Below are 24,760 nucleotides of genomic sequence, written 5' to 3'. Positions count from 1 at the left end.
TGATAAGTGATTTTAAAAAAAAATTTGAGAAGCCCAACCCGTTTGGTAAACTGTGAGAAAGTCACTTATTGTTAAAAATTGATGTGAAAGAAAGCTATAAGGGAAAGTAGCTAATGAGGTGCTTTCATTTTCTGATTATGCAGGAAGAGGCGCTAGGTTTAATGATTATGCAGCAATCATTTTCTGATTATGCATAAAATCAATACCAACAACATTTTTAACAAAAATTTTACCAAACGCTAAACTACTTTCTCTCATAGATGATTTCTCTTACAGCAAATCTGACAACGATTATTTTCACAGCACAGCAATGTCAAACTGGCCCTAAGTCTAGTATTTTGCTAGTTCTCTTCAGAACTCATGAGTGAAAAGTTTCATTCATTGTCAAAATATAAGTGCAAGCAACGTAAGCCCTTGATGTCTTCTTTAATCACAAAAAGCCACCTACCAAAGTGAAAAAGAAAAAATTAAAAAAATCCATCTTAAGTATGTGATTACATTTCATGGCAAAGCTAACAATATAAATTAGAAACCTAGTCAATGATGACCGTCCATGGAAAGTAATTGAATACTGAACTTAACAAGATAAAACTTTACTGCTTTGATCTTCAATGAGGTCTGCATTTCTTTGGATTTCCACTCCATCTGAATCCGGATTGTAAGAGACCAAACAATCAAAATCAACAAACTCATTTAAGGCTTAAAAGTCAATGTCAATTGCAGACATACAAAAAAATATATCTCAATTTGAATGTTCAAAAGCACAAAGTGTATGATTCATATGACATATATGACTAATGTAATGTGACGAACCTCTTTGCAGAGCATTTGACGACACCACATCTCGCTACTTAGCCAACTATAAGAGGCACTTCCAGCATCCAACCAAAAAAGGCATTTACACTGAAGCAAGCAGCTAAGCTAACCAACTATGATTACACCATCAGCTTAAACTCTGAAATTATGCATGGCTGCCTACCGAAGTTGTTTTGACCTCCAAACAAGGGAAAATCTCTCAAGACTGCGAGCACACATAAACATCTCAAGTCTCATAAAATAGAACTTTGCACTTAAACGAATAATATAATATGTTTTTCTTTCCATTAGAGATGACAAAAATAATGCATATATATATATTCTTCATACATCCAATTGTTGGAAAAATTAAATTAAATTAAATTTGGACCATGAAATAAAATTTTGGCACCATGAGATACATGAAACATTCAGAAATTTGGTCTTGCATCTGTTTATTACATAATAGGGGACAAGTTATCTAATAGATAAGCTAGACTACTCAACACAACTGCAAAAAAGACTAAAATTTGGCATCTTTTGGTGCCAAACCAATGACTAAGCATGTCATTAGTCCTCCAATGAAGCAACTCTTGAGAAACTCACTACTACCTTTGTCTCGAATGCCCATGTGGTAGCCAAGATCAAAATCAAGAATTGCATTACCACCTCATTGCATAACCCAACTGAGTGCCACATTTTAGCAAACAGTTGGAGTGTATGTTGTGCTATGGACTCTTGCACAACACCAGAAGCATTTTAGCAAACAGTTGGAGTGTATGTTGTGCTATGGACTCTTGCACAACACCAGAAGCATTAAGCCCCCAAACCCAATTCTTCAAAGATTGAAACCTATTAATCTTATGAACAAAACCAATGGACTCTGACCCAGCAATAATGGCAACAAAATAAGATATAGAAACAAGCAAACCTTTCGTACATTTGGGTTAAGGAATTTGCGATGTCGCTGACATCCATGATTAAAAACCCACAAAGCGCACTTCAAGTATATAGGTATTTTAGCGGGTTGGCGGGTTGACCCGCCATGATCTGTTTTGTTAAATGGGTTACATAGGTATTTTAGCGGGCTAACTCGAAATCCACCCGTTTATTAAATGGGTCATAGCTGGTTGTGTAACGAGTCGTGCCCGAAATTGCCACCCCTAGTTTTAAGTATTATTTTGCCCAGTCTAGTCTATTGACACCTACCAAACATTGCCTAGAGCTCTATGATCCTCGATAAATTTACAAAACTTTATGTGCTTTATATGGGATTTTGTAGTGATTTAACCAAAATTGTGTGAGGATGAGGTTAAATTTATGATAATTGATTAACCAAATCATTTTGTGTTGTTGCCTCCACAACTATATTTTCTCGTATCTCACCCTAAATATATGCAAATGGATCATCCTAGACCTTCTTTTTTTCCTGACCAACAATCAAATTAGACCTTTTAGGATATGGAAATCTCCCAAATAAAAATTCATTAATTAACATAGATTTTGATGCAAAATTCATGTAATAAATTGCGATTTTTTTTTTCCAATTTATGCATCAATCATGAATTTAGAGTAATGTCCATTATGATTCTAATTAGTGCTTTGTTTTTAACTTCTATTTCCTATTTTCTCGTTGACCCAAAAAATGTCTTATTTTCTCTTGTTTGTCTACCGGCCCACATTGAAAATGGGCTCCTGATATGTTGTCACCTACAGGCCTGCAGCCCACAACTTCACACAGAAGCTAGCCCACAATTTCTCAAAGACATTTTCCGCTTTGGAAATTTGAACGTGTCAAACTAAAAGCGCAAGCAGGTTGGGTCAGAATATACATTTCAAATGGCTTATGCAAACATGGTCTAGGTGTTGTGACCAAAACCAAAAAAATGGTCTCTGTTTATTTGTCCTTCCCTTGATACATTGATACTACTGCAAACAAATCGGAAGTTGTTTGGTCATATAAAACGTGCACACGAAAAACTCAGCTTGTTTAAACACAATTGAAACGGAAATGTGGATAATCAAATTACTAAATTATTTTTAACTAAAGTAACATCTAAATAAGATATCTATCATCACCGATTGTAACGACTAATCTAAATTTGTGTTGGGTTACACAGAAATTAGTTTAAGCTTCTTAATAACTTGGAATCTAGTCGAAATGGAACTAGACGAAGTATTAAAACAAACCCAGCAATCCCTTGCATTCCTTTTCTCTTTGTTGGTTTCTAGCTAGTGGAATTCAGTTGATCAGCCTCATCTCCTCTCACTTAAATGCCAGACACCATTTGAGCCTTTTTGAGGTCTAAATAGAAACTTCGAAGTGTCAGTGTCTCGATGCAAGCATACAGCTTTTCAAACTGTACCAGAGGGAGGCCCTGCCCTAAATTGTACCAAGCTACACCCAAATGGTGCAGTTATATTCCGAAATTGTACTTGGCATATAGGCTGCTTGGCTCTAGATTGTGAAAATTTTGCTGCCACCAAAAATCTGAGATCTTCTCCTCCCCAACCTACCCCCAAGTGATCTCTGATCACGCATAAAAGATGCAGGTTTTGAGGTAACCATTGCGTCACAAAATTTGATCCACTCTCCTGCACAATATATATCTTCTGAGTTTGAAGAAGAAATATGATGCGCCAAAATCGATTTTGAGCCCAAGGACAATGATGCCTTCTTACAAATCAGCATAGATTGTGGGTTGGGTTTAATCCCGCAGGGAGTTATCTTGTTAGGAAGCAAAAAGAAAAGGACAACACATGACATTGACATATGAAAGAGAAATACTAATCATTATTATAATTTCATTCGCGCGTGAGCGACTGTCATGTTGATGCATGTGTAGACTCACATTTAACATGTTGTGAACTCACCTACATTTACCAATTTTTGTGTGTATGTATGCATGGAAATATGAGGAATTAATCTTTCATTTTTCACAGTTATTTGTGCTAATATTACAAAATTAGAAAGACCAAAAAAAAAAAAAAGGGGGTTCAGAAATTATTTGATATTTTGGTTCTTGTCAAAACAGGGCCTTGGCACCTTAAAAATCAGCAGAGAAATTAGGTTTAATTCCCGAGGGTATTATAATTCTATTGTTAGCAATCAAAAGTAAGAGAGGAAACATGATCTAATAAGAAAGAAGAATGCTTATTTACAATAAACAGACTCGTATAGATAACTATCAACTATTGATGCATTTATAATTGTCATGTTCTTGTACGAAACAAGAAGGGGGAAAAATTCCGGAATGATTGATACTTGATACTTTGGTGCGTATTAAAACAAGGTCATTTATTTTTTGTTGAGCAGAAAATAAGTGACTCTCCAAAATTGTCAAAATGCCAACCCTCCATATTATGTTTCCCCTCTTCTGCTGCTTCTTTTTAATCTTTTAATTTAATTGGGAAAATAGTACAGTTCACATGCAAAGCTTTAAACATGCTAGAATATGTTGCATTGTCATGTCCCCTTATATAGCATGATTGTAGCTGCCACATGCTCTCAGTTTCTTCTGCAGCAAAGCCACTTTTCTTTATTCTTCTGATAATACATGCATAATACATACATGCATGACGATGACGATGACGATGATGCATTCATAGGGTAGTTTGGTCTTTTTACCATGTCAATTTGGAAACTTTAATCTGAGAAAATTGTGTGGGACAGATTTGATGAAATGAAGCAATGTGTGAAGGGGTTTTGTTGTGGTTGTCTTCAAAATGCAACCAAAAAGAGAATATTGAAACAAGCCCATTATTAGATTGCTGCATCTGCATCTTTCGAATGAGTAATGATATGCTTTGCCACCTTCACTGTCTAATAATTCACATGATGCATTTATATGACTCGGACATTGATCTATCATATCTTTAAAAGGGCAAAATTATATGGTCCTGCAAGCTTTGGCAAGTGCTTCTCCAATCCCATGTATAGTCATCATTTGCATGCATTTACAACTGTTGCACCAACCCAATAAGCCAAATTGCATTCCATTTAGTCTAAAACACCACACACAACCATTGACATCTATTCATATAATGCTTTAAAAGTTCTACGTTGTACATATACTAGTACCCGGAAAAACAGTAAATAATCAACCTGATCAATAGTTCAGATTCAGTCACATAAACATCTTATGTTATCAGACAATTTGACAAAAGAACATTTCCCTTTTCGTCTGCTTATCTAATATATATGGACCCTTCTATTTAGACCATAAACAAAACCAATTTTTTTCTCATATCTTAGATTGCTCTGTAAATGTGCTCAGAACCATCTAATTCTTGTTAACTATTATCTGTCCTTAGCAGAATATGCATATATATATACACATCTGGTGTAGCAGAGGGTATTTAGTTTTATATATATAAGGTTTTAATTAAAATTACATTAAAATGTCCAGCAATAATAATTCACTGAGCCCCATGATCTGCTGTCGTATCAGCAAATCAGCAACAGTATAGGATCTTCGTGCTCCTTCTGAAACAGTTAACAACGGTGGTTTTGTCACCATTTTTTTTTTTTTTTTTTTTTGAGTCTTTTCATCACATGAAGGGATGATTGATGAATTAAAATAATTAATGTCCAGTTGATCAAATAAAATTAGTATAATTACTGAGTGACACGCATGACAATCTGATGATGGGAATATAATTAAATTTAAAACCCAAAGTATAAGCATATTGTTATATATATATATAATTAATTTACTAATGGCATATTTCAATTTCCTCACTTATCCTCAATGATATGTATACTTAATCAAGAACCTGTTTCACGCACAAACAGGCTGTAGGGAATCAAGCCACGTGGTGTGTTTGTTTATATATAATATGATATTTATGTCTCTAATCTGGGTTTAGTCTTTTAATAATAACTTAATTATCATTAATCAATCTATATTTATGATTGTGGAAACCCTATAAAGCTAAGCAAAATTTTGCTTAGGTAATGAGCAGGAGGCTTCCCTATTCATGTCAATGCCAACACCGGCTCATCTAATTTATTTTGAATTAAAAAAGATAGTGGGGGCATTGTGCAAAAGCTTCCTTCCAGGTCATGAGCAAACCAAGCCTTAAAAAACAAATAATTAGTTAATTCATACATAATCAGGTGTTTGAAGTAATTATACTTGCAGTGTGGCATTGGATCCATTTTTGTTTTTGTTGTAGGGCAGCAGGATGCTAGTTATGTATCGATTTTTTTAGGCCGGAGATTTTCCCGCTTTTCTTTTGTCCAATTACACTCTCTTTTGTTTTTTAATATTTTTTTTACTATAACATTTAAGAGGGTGTAAGTGGATAAAAAATGAGTGGGAAATAATTTCCAACAAAAAAAAAAGTGTAAAACGGACCAAAAAAATGAGTGGAAAAATCAGGTCCCTTTTTCATATCTAGATTTATTTAAAGATTTTAATGGGAACAAGAATGTTAAGGGAATAGATTGTTCTAATGCCCATTCATTAAAGTTTTGATGCTATTTCTATATCTAAAAGAATTCAATATATGTTGCATAAAAATTAATGTGAGGAGGCCTACTTTTTCCTTCCTCTTCTCCACCGTCTATATGTTTTGGCATAATATGTTTTATAGCATTAATTTGTCACCCCAACAACTAGCAAAGACTCCGATGTAAACCAATTCATTGGACGGCATCAGTTGAAATTAAGCCATTTGTCTTAAATATATTTGTTTCATCTGCAGTAGATGCCTCCAATTGTCATGAATCTAGTTTGACAATAAATCCATGAATCCTACTAGGTACAATTAAATTGATGTTTTGATAAAGCGAAAGAAAATGTTGTCTTATCAGACATGATGTACCTATATTGTCAATTTCAGCTATTCATAAGATGAATAGTTGCTTTAACAAATATTTGTTGTCTTGCCACTGAGATTTAGTCGAGTGAAAAATGACTTTAACTTGTAGATTTATAATATCAGGTTCGAATCTTTATGAAACATCGGCAATGCTTGCGTGTGTGTGAGAAAACCTCATTTTCCTTTCTAACTTAACAATATATCATGTCAAATATCTGTTAAAGAAAAATTACTAATTGAAGAGTTGCGTAAGCCGTTAAGATGAGTAGAAAAATAAGTTAGGTTTAGAATAGGTTTAGAAAAATAAGAGTTGCAACAATCCACGTTGCTAATAGTAGAAGTCCATTAGGGAATGAAGTAGATTTCTTTTGAAGTATAAAGTAATGTCTGAAACATGCTTGCCCAGTGCCCAGCAGAAGCTCCTCAACGTGCTTTTGAAAGATGAGAATTGAAAGGTGAACAGGTTCATAGTTTTGCTATCAAAAAAACTTTAATCAAAGAGAGAGTGGAGCACCAAGTTGGTGAGAAGAGAGGATATCTCTGCTTTTGTTTTTGCTTGGGCCTCCATGACAAAGCACCAAGATCCTTTAGGCTATCATTTTGACAAGTACCAAGCCTCACTTTTAGCTTTACGCGCAAGTCTTGTCCAACTGTCCGGGGGTTCGTTATCGTTACACAAACATCACCATAATAATAATAATAATAATAATAATAATAATAATAATAATAATAATAATAATAATAATAATTGGTACTTTCCATGTTTGGTCAACCATATCATCGCTTGGGTTGACTTGATTCTTCTTTATTTTTTTGGTTTCGTTTGGGGGAAGTAAGTTTAAAGTTTAAGCCACAAACTCTCAATTTGTCTACCAAAACTACGTGGACGAGTTAACCACCAAATGTCCCATGGAGACTGATATGTAGCTCAAGTCAATTGGTTTTACTTCTTAAGATAGTATCCAATTAAGTTTATTAATGTCAAAATTTGGTTCAACTACTTACGTATGAGGAGGAGCTTATGATCTCATTGAAAATTTACTAGGGTGGTGTAATGACCCAATAATGTATATCAAGTTAATACTTTTTATCACGTTTAGTCTCATTCTACACTTGAAGACACAAACATATGCATGCAAAAGAGATGCAACCTATGGTCAGAATGTACTCATATCATGTTAGACAACCATTAAATCCCAAAAATTTAATAAAATTTTCAAAAAATGAGCCGATAATGTATATAATGCTAACATTAGCCACTATTCTTCAATAATCTTCGCGTGAGCATGTCACATAGTGTGCCGATATGTCTTTATTTCATAGGCATCAACTAAATTTTTATTAATGATTTGAATCAAATACAAAGACCAAAGGAGGCCCATATTGAGGAATGCCATCATATGCTAACCATGTATTCGACATTAAATTAATCTGAATGGTCTATTAATACAAACCAACTCTCTGTCTGTCTCAAACATTTCCTAAGCACATTTGATCTGGTTTATAATCTGAGGTGGTGGTCTGGGCCGGCCACCGCCCAAAACCCTTTCTTGGTATCTTCCCATCCCTTTTTTTTTTTTAATCTTAAGCTGTCACACGAGATCCCCAAGCTTCATATGCAAGAATGAGTTGTAATGCATTGTTTGGGAACAGGTCAATGTCTTTTTTAGCTGGAGATAGAATAGTATTGCTCAAGTTTGCTTTACTATATTTTAGTCTTAATAATCCAATTAGATGCATAGCCTAACAAACAAGGAAACCATCGGCATGTTTGGATGTAAAGCTCGGCTATCAAGGTATACTATACGAGACAACACAGCCTAGTTTTTTAGGACTTTGACTATCCAGGTTGGAGTAAAAAATCATATAAAGTTAGACTATTTTTCTTTATGAAAAAGGAAGAAGCCAAAGTGTCCCAACCCTCAATCGGAGAAATTATTATATAGTATTAAAATATCGATATATGAAATAATTCGTCAACATATTATAATATGGATAGATGACACAGTTAAAGATTGTCATAATATCTGTAATATTTAACTGTATTCAGATTACAATATCACACTATTCTTTATTTGTCTTGATATTCCTGAACTTTTAATCTCAATCACATATTACAAGCACGGGGTGCAATGCAATCAAAAATACCTATTTTTGTGTAATTACCTTTTCATGAAAAGCTTTAAATAAGTATACCAAATAATGTCTTCAAGAACGGATAATTTTTTTCTATGTATAGGATCCTCATTGATGTCATAGCTCATAGGTTATGGGGGAGGGAGATAGGTGGGCATATCGTCTTTGACAAACCACCAACCCACCCGCTGCTCTATAAAATATAGTCTAAAAAGCTCTATACACCTGCAAGCAACACGTGATTGAAGAAGAGGTGGGTGATAAATAGACATAGAAATGGGAACAATTTATTTGACTTGTTTCCTTTTCGTTGTGTGTTGACAATTTAATCTTCAGCCTACTTCACCATAGAGGCTTAGACTTGCATTGCAAGTTGCAAACCCTAGTTTGAATCTGGCTCTATAAAAAAAAAAAAAGGCCTAAGACCTAAACACTACCATATAATTTGTAGCATGCTCTTTTCCTATACCCTTTCCTGTTATTGCTGTCTAAATGACACCTCACTCACCACCCACTTTCTGCAAAAAGTCAAATGGGATAAAACTTCCCTACAAGTAATGATTTGATTTTGTATAATATATGGGTCCTGTCCCTATTTAAGTTTTAAGAAACTTAAGATTTGTCATGACTCTCATGAGGTTTCGTGGTCAAGGACCTCAAATTGTTTATGATATCAAAGATTGCAAGTTTCACCAAACATTGTATGAAATTTAATTAGTGAGAGGTTTAAAGAACCAAGAAAATTATTTCGACCATATTGTTGATCACGTGCCTCTGCAAATAAATGCTACTCTATTTATAGACTGTAATCAGTAATATAATTAGTAAATATGATACATGGTTTTCAATTCGATCTCTCTGCGGATTTGACCTAATGTATGTATGATGCTCGGGATTTTGGTGTGAATGCTCAACAATATCCACCTACCAGCAGCATAAAGAGAAGGACACAGAATGTGTCAAATGAAAACTGGCAGACATTAATATACTTACGGTCCCCGTGTCAAAAGAATTGTTATGAGTGAATTAGTTGGTCCCAAAAGCAGTTGAAGCAAGTAGGAAAGGCATTAGGGTTGTTGTGACCTTCACTTAACAGTAATGGGCTGGACAGCATGTGACAGGTGAGATGAATGGCGAGTAGTAGGCTATGAATAGGCTGTAGAAATTAGTACTGCTCCTCCAGCATTCAATTTACTGGGCTTGCTGTTGTGATGTAGTATTATTTAGGCCCATAAAGCCTAGCCCGGGACCAGAGGTAAACTCCTTTTGGAAAGTTTGGGTAACATCACCATCGTCTTCCAATTTTTACTTTTCCCTCCCATCTCCATCTACAGTACCATGTTTGATTTTATACAGTGTAAATTACACCAAAACATTACATTTTCTTTATGGGTTTTGGAAACTAAATCTCTAATTGAAAGTGAGTTTAGTGCACAAGGTTGACTTACATTTAAGCGACAATCAACTTGATCAATGATCCAGATTATATATCTCGAGATTTAAATGAGGGTGGGAAAAGTGATCGAAAATAAAGAAAAGTTTTAAGATATTCACATTTAATTCCTTATTATGTAAATTTTAAATTATTATTATTATTATTATTATTTGATACAAGTGATATTGGGAGAGGGGAATTTTCTCGCACACACACATTGTCAAGTATCATGAGGTTTGAATCTAAAACCACTGGTCTGCAAATCAAGACCCTTTTTACTGGGTTAGACCCCGTTGATAATTTTAAATTATTTTTAATATTGTACTTTTAAGCTTTATGTATAAGTGACATGAAATAGTGGGGGTGATAATAGAGATGTTAGGTTCTAAAGCAAAGAATACGATTTCATGCAGAAACACATGTGCTTGTCTCATGAAGATGAGGCTTGTGCATGTCACATACTTACTATTATCATAGATGCACCAATAAAATGCAACAAAATTTGGAATTCCCTTTCAAAAATAAATTATACAAAAAAAAAAAATATATTTCAAATGATTGTTAAAAATAAAAATAAAAATTGGTCACTCTATTTTTTTTTTTCAATTTTAATTTGTTGCTTTCCGATTGGGGAGTGACGTTAACAAAAAGAGGGTGCTCCACATGCGTCCATGCTGGCGATTTTCTCAACATAATGGTCAAAAAAACAAAACAAGGTACCTTTTCATTACATTTTCTACGGCATCCATCCTTCATATTAATTGGATGTAAATCAAATCATAAAAAGATAGTTGGATTACATTTTAAACCAAGTTATTTTTGGAATGTTTTGATTGTCAATTTTCTCCACTATTTAGGGATTGAAGCACAATCAGCAGTTTCAAACTTCCCTTCTTTTTTGCTGTTGAAGATTTTCAAACCTGAATCAAAGAACATGAAGAAAGTTAAACCTTACTATCCAAAAGAGAATTCAAATCTTAGAAGAAATTAAACCCGCACGTATTATATTCATAAGAAAAAGTTTTAATTTCGAATATCCTCTCCTCTTCGATGAAGAAAATATTGAAAAGTTCTAAATAAAAAGGAAGAGAGAGAGAGTGTAGTTATTTTCTTGTTACACGAAGATGAATCGTTTGCAGAGTGACAATCATATCGCACTAAAACAAATTGAAAACTAAAATTTGTTTTTTTGTTAATACATATATAGAAAATTTCCAAAAGTCCCTTAACACACAAAAATCCAACTATTTTCCCACCCCAAAATTTTTATTTCCAACCCTCAAATCTTAAGAATTAAAATCAAAAGTCTAAAGCCAAACGTTTCCTTTCCCACTTTGTCACCCATTTTCCTTTTTAATAGAAACACAAACAAGAAAATCCCATCCTTCTCTCTCTCTCTCTCTCTCTCTCTACATACACTGATACACACACACCAACAACAACAACAACATTGCTCAAGCCCCAACCCAAACAACCCCAAGCAGCATAGGGCTTTGGTCCCCGCTCTCTCTCTCTCTCTCTCTCTCTCTGCCCGTTATCGGATCTGATTCACAACCCGAAACCCACAGACTTCCACACCCGTTTCTTGTCCGATCCCATCAAATTCCCACCCCCACTTTCTCTGAAACCAACAAACAAATCGGCCAATTTTCCAAACCATCATCAAAACACCACCGTTTCGGCCGCGCCCGGGTCGGATCCGATCGGCGTCGGCGAAATTTCTCGGGCATTTTCATTACCAAATGGGAATGCCCAGTAAACGATGAGCAAAGCCCGAGGGGAAGAAGACGAAGACACCGAGTGCTTCTACGAGTCTCTCGATCGCATTGTCTCCTCCTCTTGCTCCTGCTCCACTTCCAACTCCGGCTCCGACACCGAGTCCGACCCGAACCCGAATTATGCAGTACCCAAATTCCCAATGGGCGCCTCCATCAAATACGACGTTTGGATCTCCGAGCCTTCCTCCGTCTCCGAACGCCGTTCTAAACTTCTCAGCGAAATGGGTCTCACCGGCGACCCGGTTCTTACCCGGGCCAAGCCCCATCTTGGTAACGCCGGCGACTTCGGGCGGTCGGTGTCGTCGGACTATTTGATCAGTCAACTGAGTTCTGGTGGTGGAGGCGTTAATGGCATCGTCCGTTCGAAATCCGACGGCGGCGACCAGTGTAATAACGCTTGTTCTACTTCATCTATGTCTTCTCCTCCAATTCTTTCGATTCGTTGTGCTTCGGGTGAGGCTGAGACCGAGCCTGAACCCGAAACCGGTTCTTTTGTAAATAGAAATTCAAAAAATTGCGTTTTGAAGTCTTCAAGCGGTAAAAGCAACTCATCTCCACCGAATAAGCCGCCTTCCGGGAAAAATTCCAGAAGGGCAGACGAGATTCGAAGCGATTCCAAGGTTGATGAGGAGTTGGATTGTAATGGGATTGTTAAGGTTACTGATGCCAATGCCAATGCCCAAGTTTGTACTATTAGGAACCTTGACAATGGGAAAGAGTTTGTTGTGAATGAGATTAGGGAAGATGGTATGTGGAACAAGCTGAAGGAAGTAGGGACTGGGAAGCAGTTGACCATGGAGGAGTTTGAGATGAGTGTTGGTCATTCACCAATTGTTCAAGAACTCATGAGGAGGCAGAATGTGGAGGAGGGTCATAAGGATGGTTTGGAGTCCAATGCCAACGGGGGCAATGGTGGAGTTTCAAAGTTGAAGAAGAGAGGGGGTTGGTTTAAGAGCATCAAGAGTGTTGCAAGTACCATGACTGGTCATAGGGATAGACGGAGTAGTGACGAGAGGGACACATCGTCGGAAAAAGGTGGTCGGAGGTCGAGCTCCGCCACGGACGACAGCCAGGATGTGTCCTTTCATGGGCCGGAGAGGGTGAGGGTGAGGCAGTACGGGAAATCATGTAAAGAGCTCACTGCAATGTACAAGAGTCAGGAGATTCAAGCGCATAATGGGTCTATTTGGAGTATTAAGTTTAGTTTGGATGGGAAGTATTTGGCTAGTGCTGGTGAGGATTGTGTGATCCATGTTTGGAAAGTAATGGAGAGTGAGAGGAAGGGTGACCTGTTGATGGAGAAATCAGAAGATAGCAATTTCAACTTGTTATTTTCCAATGGGTCACCGGAACCATCTTCAGTCTCGCCGAATGTGGACAACCATATTGAAAAGAAGAGGAGAGGGAGGTCGTCAATCAGTCGAAAATCGTTGAGTTTGGACCATTATGTGATTCCAGAGACTGTGTTTGCACTTTCAGAAAAACCCATTTCTTCATTCCAAGGGCATCTTGATGATGTGCTCGACCTCTCTTGGTCCAAGTCTCAGGTTAGTTACTGTTCTGATATTGTAGGAGTTTGTTTTAATTTCTCCTTCTGCGCCTTTACATTATTTGCTTGACCCCTTGATGTTTCTTGATGCCAAATGTTGGGTGGATTTTAAATGGATGTTTGTTTCTATTTCATATGATCCAAGGACACCATTAACTTTGTGTATCCAAAGCAATCTGACTGACCTTCCTTACTACTTTGTAGCCTAGGATTTTGTCTTTCTTTTCGTTATGAGTCACTAGATACATATGGAGAGGGATATATGAAATGAGTCATATGAAGGGTCCAAGAGGATAGGTTTTACTGAAGGTACAGATTTTGTTGCATAGTGGGACATTCAAATACTGTAAGATAGTTTTCTCTTTTGTTTTCAATTGACATTTAACAGAGAGGAACTTTAAAATACGTAGGTTTTCGTTATGATTACACCTTCTAGGTTTTGTTATGTGCACCTTGAAATTGGTGAAGCTGCTCTGTTAAGTTTCTAGGAACACAAAGACAATAAATCATTGACACCTTTTACCATATTTGGATAAGTCAAGAGGAGGTCTGATAAAATGCCACAGTAGAAATTTAGGGAAGTATCATTGATCTGGCTCAGGAATTATCCGATGCTGGTGCATATGTTATTTGATTCTGGAACTATCCTTTCTCTAGTATATTTGCTGTTTATTTCCCTAATTCTAGGCACTTCCATAGTATAAATATTTGATTGCTCATGTCTCTCTTTATCTGTATTTGAACTTGGACAATTGCTTTCTTGAGATTTTCGAACAACATTATTTTAAATTTGAAGTGTATAAGGATGTATTCATGATTACTTTTCAATAATCATCAAAATCAGAGTAATAAAGGGTAGGAGGATCTAAGGTTGAAATAAACTGTGTCACAGATAAGTGGTGTGATGGTTGCTTATGTTTGTAGGATCCTCAATAAGTTCAAGTCTTGGATATGCCATTACTATTATTTTTTAGTCATGCGTGGAAATTAAAACAATGCACGTTTCTGTTCACTGCCTTTTGGTAAGGGTGTTTTAGTGGATCCAAAGGGCGGGCATAGGGAATTGGCTATAATCATTCAATGTAGCAATTGTTTAATAATAAAAGGATGACCGGAGGAAATGGCTTTATCAGTATTTAGATAGAGTAGCATAGTTTTTATGTGAGCTACTTTTTATTTATTTTCATCTCTAACTTTTGATTATTTTGAGAATACTCAAAATTTCAAAATATAACCCTAAACATCTGGTCAAGAAAATCCCTCAAAACCATATTGACTTATGTGTGCCCTTTTTCTTCACTTTACCAAATATAAAATTTCTTTTAGGATATGTTTTTGTAAATAAGTCTTTCCTTAATAATATATGTAGAAAGATAGACGCAGATTCATTTAAATGGTGTGAAGAGTGTGATGGAAATAATGTGGATAGTTTTTTTTTTATTCTCGCCAATTTTTTCCTTTTGCAGAATGCCTAAGTAAGATTTTTTTACTTTCCTTTTCTCCAGCACCTGCTCTCATCTTCAATGGACAAAACTGTGCGCCTGTGGCATTTATCTACCAAGACTTGTTTGAAGATATTTTCACATAGTGACTATGGTAAGTATATTTGGCCTGCGTTCAGCTATTACTCTACCATTTTGTTTGGCTCCTACCTGAACAACTGTTGCATAAAAAAGCGCTAATGTGCACACGGCTTCCTTCAAGGGTTATAAAACCACTGAAAATTCAAGTACTTACATTTGATGTCAAGGAAAAGGAGTTTCATGTCTAATATTGAGTATGACTATTTCATTTTGGGCTCATGTGGTAAGGGGTGGGAAGGGTATTTGTTAATCTTGCCAAGAAATTTTGTTTTGAATTCTTCCTTAAGTGTGTTTATCCGATTTCTTATAGTTTGGTGGTTTAACATCTTTTCTGAAAGAGAATAGTATAAATCTGCAAGAGATATGCATATCTCTCCCCATCTCTTATCATTTGTTTCTAATAACTCTATTTTACATGTGCCTTGATGCAGTAACTTGCATCCAGTTTAACCCTGTTGATGATAGATACTTCATTAGTGGATCACTTGATGCTAAGGTTCGCATATGGAGCATCCCTGATCGCCAAGTGGTTGATTGGAATGATCTGCATGAGATGGTCACAGCTGCTTGCTACACTCCTGATGGTCAGGTTAGGCCGTATCTTTTGTGCTGTCTTTATGTAATTTTTAATTATCGTTCATATCTCAAGACATTTGTGTTGATATTTGAAGGGTGCCCTAGTTGGTTCATACAAAGGGAGCTGTCGTTTATACAACACATCCGGTACAAGTTGCTCTCTCTCTCTCTCTCTCTCTCTCTCTCTCTGTGTTTGTAGCACGCTCGACTAATAAATGTTTCCAACTTTTTCAGAGAATAAGTTGCAACAGAAGAGTCAAATTAATTTGCAGAACAAGAAAAAGAAATCTCATCAGAAGAAAATCACGGGTTTTCAGGTAATAATTGGCTTGATCCCTTTTACTCTGTTCAGATGATACTTTTAGCCATGACAATAAAGGGTGCTGATCCTTATTCCCTTCTTACCATTACAACTTGGCTTTTTTCCATCTTGTGTGTTTATTCTTTGATTATTTGAGTGGCACGTTTTATGGATTCTTTTCGGTTGCTAATTAGTCTCATTTGATAGTTTGCACCCGGAAGTTCATCAGAAGTACTCATCACATCTGCGGATTCACGAATCAGGGTTGTTGATAGTATTGATCTGGTTCACAAGTTCAAGGGTAAGCACATGTTGTTCTATGATTTTTGTCATATGTTATTTTAGCTATTTCAAATTGTATGATATATGAATTTTTGCCCCTCTAATCTGATTTAGTTTCTTAAGCCAATGGTGTTACAAAACTTTATGCTTTGTGTTTCTTTACTTCCATGACTTTTCTCGGGAATGGAAGCGCTATAAATGGTGTCAAATTGCTGGTATTATATTTTTCTTCAACTTTGGTTTGTTACCCAGTTGAGTGCATGTTCAGTAACAAGATAATATAATGGAGCAGAGAGATGTGTTTTCTAGGCAATAGGTGCACGATAATGCTTTGCCTGCTAGATCCATGAACATGTTATCTCAAATATCAGCTTGCATCTTAGAGGTTTGCGTTTTTCATAGGGTGACTTGGTCTTTTTTTTTTTATACAGGATTTCGTAACGCAAATAGTCAAATCTCAGCCACCCTCACAGCAAATGGTAAATATGTGGTATCTGCTAGTGAGGATTCTCATGTATATATATGGAAACATGAAGCTGATTCCCGACCTAGCAGAAGCAAAAGCGTTACCGTCACACGCTCCTATGAGCATTTCCATTGCCAAGATGTATCAGTGGCCATCCCTTGGCCTGGAGTGGGCGATTCATGGGGATTACAAGATGCAGAACAAAATGGGCTTGACAACAATCTTGATGAGGTCTCCACAGCCAACCATCCCCCTTCGCCTGTCGAGGTGGCTAATGGCAACGAGGGTTCACGTTCGGCATCTGGTTGCACCAATAGCCCTCTTCATGGAACCATTTCGAGTGCATCCAACACTTACTTCTTTGATAGAATTTCGGCAACATGGCCCGAGGAGAAACTACTTCTAGCTACTAGGAACCGAAGCCCGCGTGTTAGTTTTGATTTTACGAATGGTTTTAGCCCAAACATGACAGCCTGGGGTATGGTGATTGTAACTGCTGGCCTTCGAGGTGAAATTAGAACTTTCCAAAATTTTGGATTGCCGATTCGGATTTAAGGAGCCAAATAATTGGGACCCTTGATCCTGGGGAAGTTGAGTTGATAATGCTACAAAGGAGCCAGTCCATTTTCCCTATTGGCAAATGTGTATAGAGAGAGAGAGAGAGAGAGAGAGATTTGGTGAGATTTGTAATATTAGAGCGTTCCATTTGTTACCATTGTGCTTGTTGTGCCTATCGGATGTGGAGTTCAGTTGGAGAGCCAGTCCGATCGGACAACAAGAAAGAAAATAGATTTGTTGAAAAAAAAATTGAAAAAAGAAAAAGAAAAACTACACCGTGAATTTAGAAACCGCTGAATTTCTGTAATCGGGAATTGTAGAGTTATGAGATGGGAAAAGCTTATTTAATTTAAAATTGAAAATTCTTTTTACTGTTTATGTGCACTAGTCTTTGATTTTCTTTTCTGCCCTCTCTACCTCGTAATTTTATATTATAATGACACTTGGCTTTGGAGGAATAAAATTTCAATTGAGCTATTTACACTAAAAAATAAGAATGTTCAACATCCTAAATTTCTGAAGGCTAGCACTAAATAATTCAAATTTCTTGAGCTTGTATGGATTTCTTTTTTCTCTTTTGTTAAATAAGGGGCAATAGAAATTTATTCGATCAACGGGAAAATAGTATACAAAGGACAAAGGCTGTAAAGGATTAGGCAAGCATTTCTAGACATAAGGACAAGGTCTTACCTGATAAAGGATTGAGCTTGCATGGAATTCTTACCTTATAATGAAGCAGCGGCCAAGTTTGGAAGACCAAGCTCAGCTTTGTCTGCAAATTTGATGCCCCCATCAATCCAATCCAAACATGAAGATTTCACAGTGGACACCTTCCCACCATCAAAGCTGGAGCTGAAATAATCATATGTGGATGCTGCTATGTAACATATATATGTTTGTAGATGATGCATGCTTTACGGAGTTAATAACGCAAGGGAGGAGAGCATTTTTGTGCTTCAGTGCCTCCTATTAGGGAGGAGGTTAATGAAAGCTTTACGTTCTAATTTCAGTATATTTTGAATGGAGGAGATCCCAAAACTGTAATTTGAAACCGATAAAAGCTTTGAGTAGTGCACCTTTCAATTTTGACTTTATTTTATTTTGAATGTTTTGCGATAATAGTTTCTTAGACGGAACTGAATGGACGTTACCCAATTTACAAGTAACAACAAATAGAAAACCTGATAAAGCACAAATCTTTGACAATCATATAGGAGAAGCAACAATTTGTGGATCACCAATTTTGTGTCCCATAAAAATGGATTGTAATGGAAAAAAAGAGGAAAACAATGGAACAAGTTCTCTGTCTGTGCTCTTGGGCCATTCTTTTCTTGGGTAAGAGATGGGCTTGAAAAAAAGCCCATGCCTTCAGGCCAAACCAGATAAGGCTTCCACCAAGTTTCAAGCCTAATTTCTTTTTCACTCCCTATCACCAAAAGGGGGCCAATTCCAACTTGTCATGATATCCAATATATCCAGAAAATTGAGGCAGACTCCAGAGCAAACCTGCCAGCACTGCCTCTAAACCCACAACTCTCTGTCCTTTCTCTTTGCAGGCACAGCCCATAACACATAGGATAGGAGTGGTGGAACACCCTGGTGAAAAAAGACCAAAAACATATCCCTTCCTATAATCCCATGTTTCAAAAACAAGGAAAATATATTAATTAAGAGAAATATCAAAGGAAATCCAAATCTCACAACCTCATTGGTTGCTTGAAATTGATGTGGCAGACTCACATGCTGCAAATTATCTTATCCTCTCTGCCACTCATATCCCAAATATACTATTTTAGTGTCTTGCCAAGTGCCAAAACCACTTTGTATAAATACAAACTGGTGTTTCCTTTTCAAGTACTTGAGCTCAGCTTCACTCTGCACACCCCACCACACTATCTTCTTCACTATCTTCTCCACTTGTGAGAAAGTTCAGAAAAAAGAAAACCCAATTCAAAGTAGTCAAGAAGCATTACTTTGCCAGTGTCAATGGCTCTTCAGGCTGCTTCTGTGGTTTCCTCGGCTTTCTCGGTTCCCAAAGAGGTTTTTGCTTTTATCAGTTACTTTGTTCTGAGAAAAGTTTCTTCTTTGTTGTTAACGCCTAAGAAGCTAATGGGGTTGGTTTTCTTGGATTTTTTTTTTCTCAGGGAAAGTCCAGTGCATCTTTCAAGGATTCAAGCCTGTTTGGAGTCTCATTCTCAGACAATCTAAAGGCTGAATTCAGCTCTGTTGCATTAAGCTTCAAGGTAGGAAAATATTGCATTATTTTTTCTCTTAATTTCCCTTGTTTATAATTTGTTCTCCAGAATAGAAAATGTGTTTCTTCTGGCAAAAAAAACAAAACATCCTGAAGTTCATTAAACTTCTCATCTGTCATTTGCTATAAATGATGAGTTGAGGCAATTGGTTGTTAATTTCCAAAAAGAAAAACAGCATGTGTAGCTATTTCCAAAAACAAAAGAAGTATGTCTAATTACTTGCTGAACATGGGCTTCTGTTAATTTATATTTGAATGATTCACTGAATTTTGTGTGGATAAAAAAAAATGGTTTTAATTACAGAGAGAATTCAAGCCTGTCAGAGCCCAGACAGCGGCCACAGCATCCCCAGCAATCAACAAGGGTGCATCAGAGGGGAAGAAAACTCTCAGAAAGGGCAGTGTGGTGGTCACTGGTGCCTCCTCTGGACTGGGTCTTGCCACAGCCAAGGCTTTGGCTGAATCAGGGAAATGGCATGTTATAATGGCCTGCAGGGATTTCCTCAAGGCTGAAAGAGCTGCCAAGTCCGCTGGCATGCCCAAAGAAAACTACACAATTATGCATCTAGACCTTGCTTCCCTCGACAGTGTGCGCCAATTTGTCGATAACTTCAGGCGATCAGAGAGGCCACTTGATGTGCTTGTGTGCAATGCTGCTGTTTATCAGCCAACTGCTAAGGAACCTTCATTCACTGCTGAAGGCTTTGAACTCAGTGTTGGGACTAACCATCTCGGGCACTTCCTTCTTTCGAGGTTGCTGCTCGAAGATTTGAACAAATCTGACTACCCATCAAGGAGGCTCATTATTGTTGGCTCAATTACAGGTACTTTATTCAAATGAAGAAAAATAGTTCTTGTACAATATGTGCTCTGCTTTCTAGAATATGTGCTGAAGTTTGTAGTGTTGCTTGTTTCTGTGAAATGGTACAGGGAACACAAACACCTTGGCCGGTAATGTACCTCCAAAGGCCAACCTTGGGGACTTGAGGGGACTTGCAGGGGGCTTAAACGGTCTAAACAGCTCGTCCATGATCGATGGTGGAGACTTTGATGGTGCCAAGGCCTACAAGGACAGCAAAGTCTGCAACATGCTCACAATGCAGGAGTTCCACAGGCGCTACCACGAGGACACCGGAATAACCTTTAATTCCCTTTACCCGGGTTGCATTGCCACAACCGGTCTGTTTAGAGAGCACATTCCCTTGTTCAGACTTCTGTTCCCTCCATTCCAAAAGTACATCACCAAGGGCTATGTCTCAGAAGAAGAAGCCGGAAACAGACTTGCTCAGGTAAGAACTGGAGGAGCATAAAGAGAGCTTCTATAGTAAAATGGCATGGTGCATATGTTTTTATTTATTTCTCTTGTGCATGAATTCACTTGGTTGCTTCTGATTACCTAGGTTGTGAGCGACCCAAGCTTGACAAAGTCTGGAGTATACTGGAGCTGGAACAAGGATTCGGCTTCCTTCGAGAACCAACTCTCCAAAGAAGCTAGTGATGCAGAGAAGGCTCGCAAGGTGTGGGAAGTCAGTGAGAAGCTTGTGGGTTTGGCCTAGTTCAGAAGCTTAATGTTTTTGTCAACAAATGTTTGCCTTGGAGGAGGAGGATGTCACCAGAAGAGGCCCCTACAGTGCAGAATTTGAAATCAACTGCTGTAATGTCATAAGCAATTTTCTCGTGTGGATGACTAGTGTTAGTTACAAATGTCAATAAAATCACTCACCTCTGTTGCAAAGTGCAGATCACCCCATTTCGTACAATTTTTTATTTTTTTTATTTTTTGCTTTTATATATTTATCTTATTTACTTCAAATATTTACAACACAAAAGGTATCAGAATGTCGTAAACAAGTAAATGCGATGCATTTACTTCTAACTTAATACATGCAAGGAGTTTAAAGTTCATAAGCAGGAAACCGCGCTTCAGATGGTTCAGTCATGTCCAAAAGGAGATGAGCCATTCCTCCAACACCTTCAAATAGGGAATAGGGCCGATCTCCTCCATGCATTGTCCCCTCTGATATGAGATTTAGCGCTCTATCATGTAGAAAGCAAGCAAATGCTTTGGCTCTGTACAAGTATTCCACCTTACCCGTTAATCGGTAGAGTGAAAGAAACACGTAAGTGTTCCCACTGATGCCATGACAAATGCCAACTCGCTTTAGCAGACCCCGGTTCCACACCACCTCCCCTGCATCTATGGCAGCTTGCAGAAACTCCTTGTCTCCAAAAACCTAATGGAATAAAATGCATAGACCAAAGAGTAAACTACACTGCAAGTACGTTGATAGATTATTATTGAAGTTGAAAAAACCATCCAAGGCATACAACCATAAAACAAAAAAGTATCACGTTTGGACTGCAGACCACATCCATAAACAAAACGTATATATCAAATTATCTAGGTATACTACAAGAAAAGACCATATTTTACTGAAGTTACTAATAATAGTAATGGCAAGAAACCCACCACTTTTATCTCATTTTGTATTATTTCAGTTTTCAATAACGATGCGAAAATAAAAATAAAAATCTGTCTGAGTAAGTTTCTCAATTGATTTTACTATGCAGTACTCCCAACCACACTGCTTTGAAAACACAATAGGATGGGGAAGCCTTTCCAGTCTCACAGAATTAAAGCAATATTTAGTTCTTCGCCTCTATTTACCACACAAAACTACAATATCCAAACTTTAGTCCAACAAGTTTTCATAAAATATCAGCCGGATTATAATTACCTCAGCTGCTCTCACAAGTGTAAGAGCAACTCCAGGAGCACCATGGCACCAGTGCACAAGACGGTCTGATTCAGTTCCTTCACTTGAAGGAAAGTTGCCGCTGGGAAAACGATTCTTAATCATGTAATGGAGAGTACCCTTAACATCCTCCACCTCATCAGGTTTGAGTTGCATGCTCATCAAAACATGCATAATCCCTGCCAGTCCATGGGCAGCACCCCAGTATTTCTTCCCATGCCATTCGTACATCAATGAGCTTCTTCCCTTCTTAGCCAATTGTCTACCAGCCTTTATAATTTCATCCACAACTGATCTCTACACAAATTACTAGGTGAATAAATGGACAAACAATTCAGTGTATTCAGAACCAATCAGAAGAAAGATTTAAGGATAAATTGTCTTACCATGCGTGTAGTAGAAATTGTCCCGTTTCCTATGTGCTTGTTTAAGAATGAACAGGCCCATAAGAACCCAGCTCTACCATATAATAACTCATTTGGAAGATCACTTGGCAGCTTGATCTGCTCTTAAGAGCAAAATAGAATGTCAATAGAGGCAAACATACCAAGGCCAATTTTTAAGAGGAACAGTGTCTTAAGTGCAAGAAATAAGTGATACTGTGAACCACCTCTTTAAATTGTGATAAGTAGCGGTCAAGTAACATTTGATCACCAGCATGCTTTGCCACGACAGCACCAAGGGCACAAACGCCAGCCCGCCCACATGTGAATGACACACGCCTGCAAGCCCATGCAGAACATAACAAAGCTACTCAAGTTAAATTACTCATTCCCCAAAAGCAAGGATGCCAGAACTGCAACGACATCCAATAATTCTAGAAGCATGCGACTACTCCCTACTCCTCATGGTCAGTAAGCTATGTTAAACTGCAATTAGAAGTATTACTTTCGATATTATTCATAAACTTCAAAACAGATACCAGTCCACCACCAATACTAACAGAATAACAAAAAAAAAACCTCCGGCTCATCACTTAAGCTATATGATCTGGTACTGATTTTACGAGGGCAAGGTGACACACAAGTGAGGTTTACGCTAATGAAGCAAGCCCACAAATGAAACACAACCTTAGTTGATCTATATTTTGTAATTCAAACATGGACAAGCTGAATACTGTTTGCCTTCCATAGAATTGCTCATTTCTCAAGGCAGGTTAGCTAATTCATCTTCACACCCACTAAAAGAGCTAAATTTACCTATTATATGTCACAAACAAGGACGATTCAAACTCAAAGGTGCATGCTTAGAGAGAGAGAGAGAGAGAGAGAGAGAGAGAGAGAGTACCCAGATCCTCTGGAAGCAGAATCACAGGCTTTAACTATTTCAGAGCACAATTTAAGATCATTTTCATTCTTGGTGACTTGGTAGGCTTTAAAGGCCAAGAAGGCAGTCCCAAGAACCCCGGTGTACAAAGTATAATCTTCCACACGCTTTCCACTTAATCCCCATGTCTGCCTCACCACCTAAAACCAAAACATAAACCCAAATCACTTACATGGCATTCTCAAAACCCAAATACTAACAACCCACAAACCCAAAACCCAAAATTTACCGAGAAACGAGAAAAAACCAAGTCTTTCTCAAGTTGGTATCTCTAAAATTTCCAATAACCAAGAAACCATAACTAGAATTCGCGAGAAAAAATATATCATATCTGTATGCTGGGGGTTCTAAAATCTCAAATAAATGGAAAATTAAGAGAAAAAATTAAGTGAAAAGAATCATCCTTTTGTGTGTTCAGGTGAGTACCGTTTCTTTGAGGTCCAAAGCCGAGCTCTTGAGCATGTCTGAGAATGTTTCGTAAGGAAGGGAGAGGAGCTTTGTGAGTGAGTCTTTGGGCCTTATAGAGGCTGCCTCGTCTGCTGCTGCCTCTGCCACAAAGTCTAGCATTTCGTTCGGGAAAAATCGATCCGCCATTTCTCGCTTACGCACAGAATCAAGGACAACCGGTGGCGTTACTTTGCTTCACTGGGTTCACCGCTGCCAGTGTAGGCTGTGCTCGAGCTCTCTCGAACTTATTACACGTGCGCAGGCTGCAGCTTAGTTGGCGTTTGGTTCGCGGGTATTCTCAGACAGTGGTTGAGCTTTGAGAATAAGAAATTAATTTCTTGCCGTACTTAGTACAGGGAAAAAATAACACCACGTAATGCTATGATGTTTCAAAAAATTGTTCGAAGATTAGGAACTACAATGCGAAGGAAGTCATATATTATAGAAACAAAATTGGACAATTGTGCTAACATTTGAGAGAGTGATATTTGTCTTTTTAATTTTATAAGAGATTTTAAATTCAAATCTCGCATGGACTAAAACAAAATCTTCAAAATAATAAAACAATCTCCTATGACAACATATGTCAACTTATCTCGCGAACTAGATTATTACAATTGAACTTGACAACATCAAATCTCATATTCCACTTACTTTCTAAAACTACATAGGTTTAATGGCCTTCTTGCAAA

General features: G+C 37.4%; 3 protein-coding genes and 1 long non-coding RNA gene across 4 annotated transcripts; 2 read left to right on the top strand and 2 right to left on the bottom strand.

Moving 5' to 3' along the window:
* Positions 1-212: 212 nt before the first annotated feature.
* LOC148918809 (uncharacterized) lies at positions 213-1,015 on the bottom strand. Its single transcript, XR_016125627.1, has 3 exons — positions 814-1,015; positions 598-645; positions 213-444 (listed from the first exon to the last, which is right to left on the bottom strand). It is a non-coding gene; the product is annotated as an uncharacterized LOC148918809 (long non-coding RNA).
* A 10,556-nt stretch (positions 1,016-11,571) lies between these two features.
* Positions 11,572-17,663, top strand: LOC103326236 (Transducin/WD40 repeat-like superfamily protein). The gene is made up of 7 exons (XM_008228444.3): positions 11,572-13,517; positions 15,025-15,115; positions 15,534-15,691; positions 15,774-15,825; positions 15,913-15,995; positions 16,187-16,280; positions 16,693-17,663. The coding sequence occupies exons 1-7, from the start codon at positions 11,955-11,957 to the stop codon at positions 17,280-17,282; spliced, it is 2,631 nt and encodes an 876-aa protein (XP_008226666.2). The 5' UTR covers positions 11,572-11,954; the 3' UTR covers positions 17,283-17,663.
* Positions 17,664-19,108: 1,445 nt separating this feature from the next.
* LOC103326234 (protochlorophyllide reductase, chloroplastic) lies at positions 19,109-21,279 on the top strand. The gene is made up of 5 exons (XM_008228441.2): positions 19,109-19,325; positions 19,430-19,528; positions 19,844-20,363; positions 20,470-20,828; positions 20,940-21,279. The coding sequence occupies exons 1-5, from the start codon at positions 19,272-19,274 to the stop codon at positions 21,093-21,095; spliced, it is 1,188 nt and encodes a 395-aa protein (XP_008226663.1). The 5' UTR covers positions 19,109-19,271; the 3' UTR covers positions 21,096-21,279.
* On the bottom strand, positions 19,756-24,418 carry LOC103326235 (lanC-like protein GCR2). Its single transcript, XM_008228443.2, has 6 exons — positions 24,048-24,418; positions 23,583-23,761; positions 22,906-23,017; positions 22,682-22,798; positions 22,278-22,592; positions 19,756-21,773 (listed from the first exon to the last, which is right to left on the bottom strand). Exons 1-6 carry the CDS (start codon positions 24,213-24,215, stop codon positions 21,435-21,437), a joined length of 1,230 nt encoding a protein of 409 aa, XP_008226665.2. The 5' UTR covers positions 24,216-24,418; the 3' UTR covers positions 19,756-21,434.
* Between the last annotated feature and the right edge of the window lie 342 nt (positions 24,419-24,760).

This window comes from Prunus mume, linkage group LG3 (assembly GCF_029339155.1).
Source record: "Prunus mume cultivar Tortuosa linkage group LG3, ASM2933915v1, whole genome shotgun sequence".
Taxonomy (NCBI): domain Eukaryota; kingdom Viridiplantae; phylum Streptophyta; class Magnoliopsida; order Rosales; family Rosaceae; genus Prunus; species Prunus mume.
This window is presented reverse-complemented; position numbering and strand designations above follow the sequence as displayed.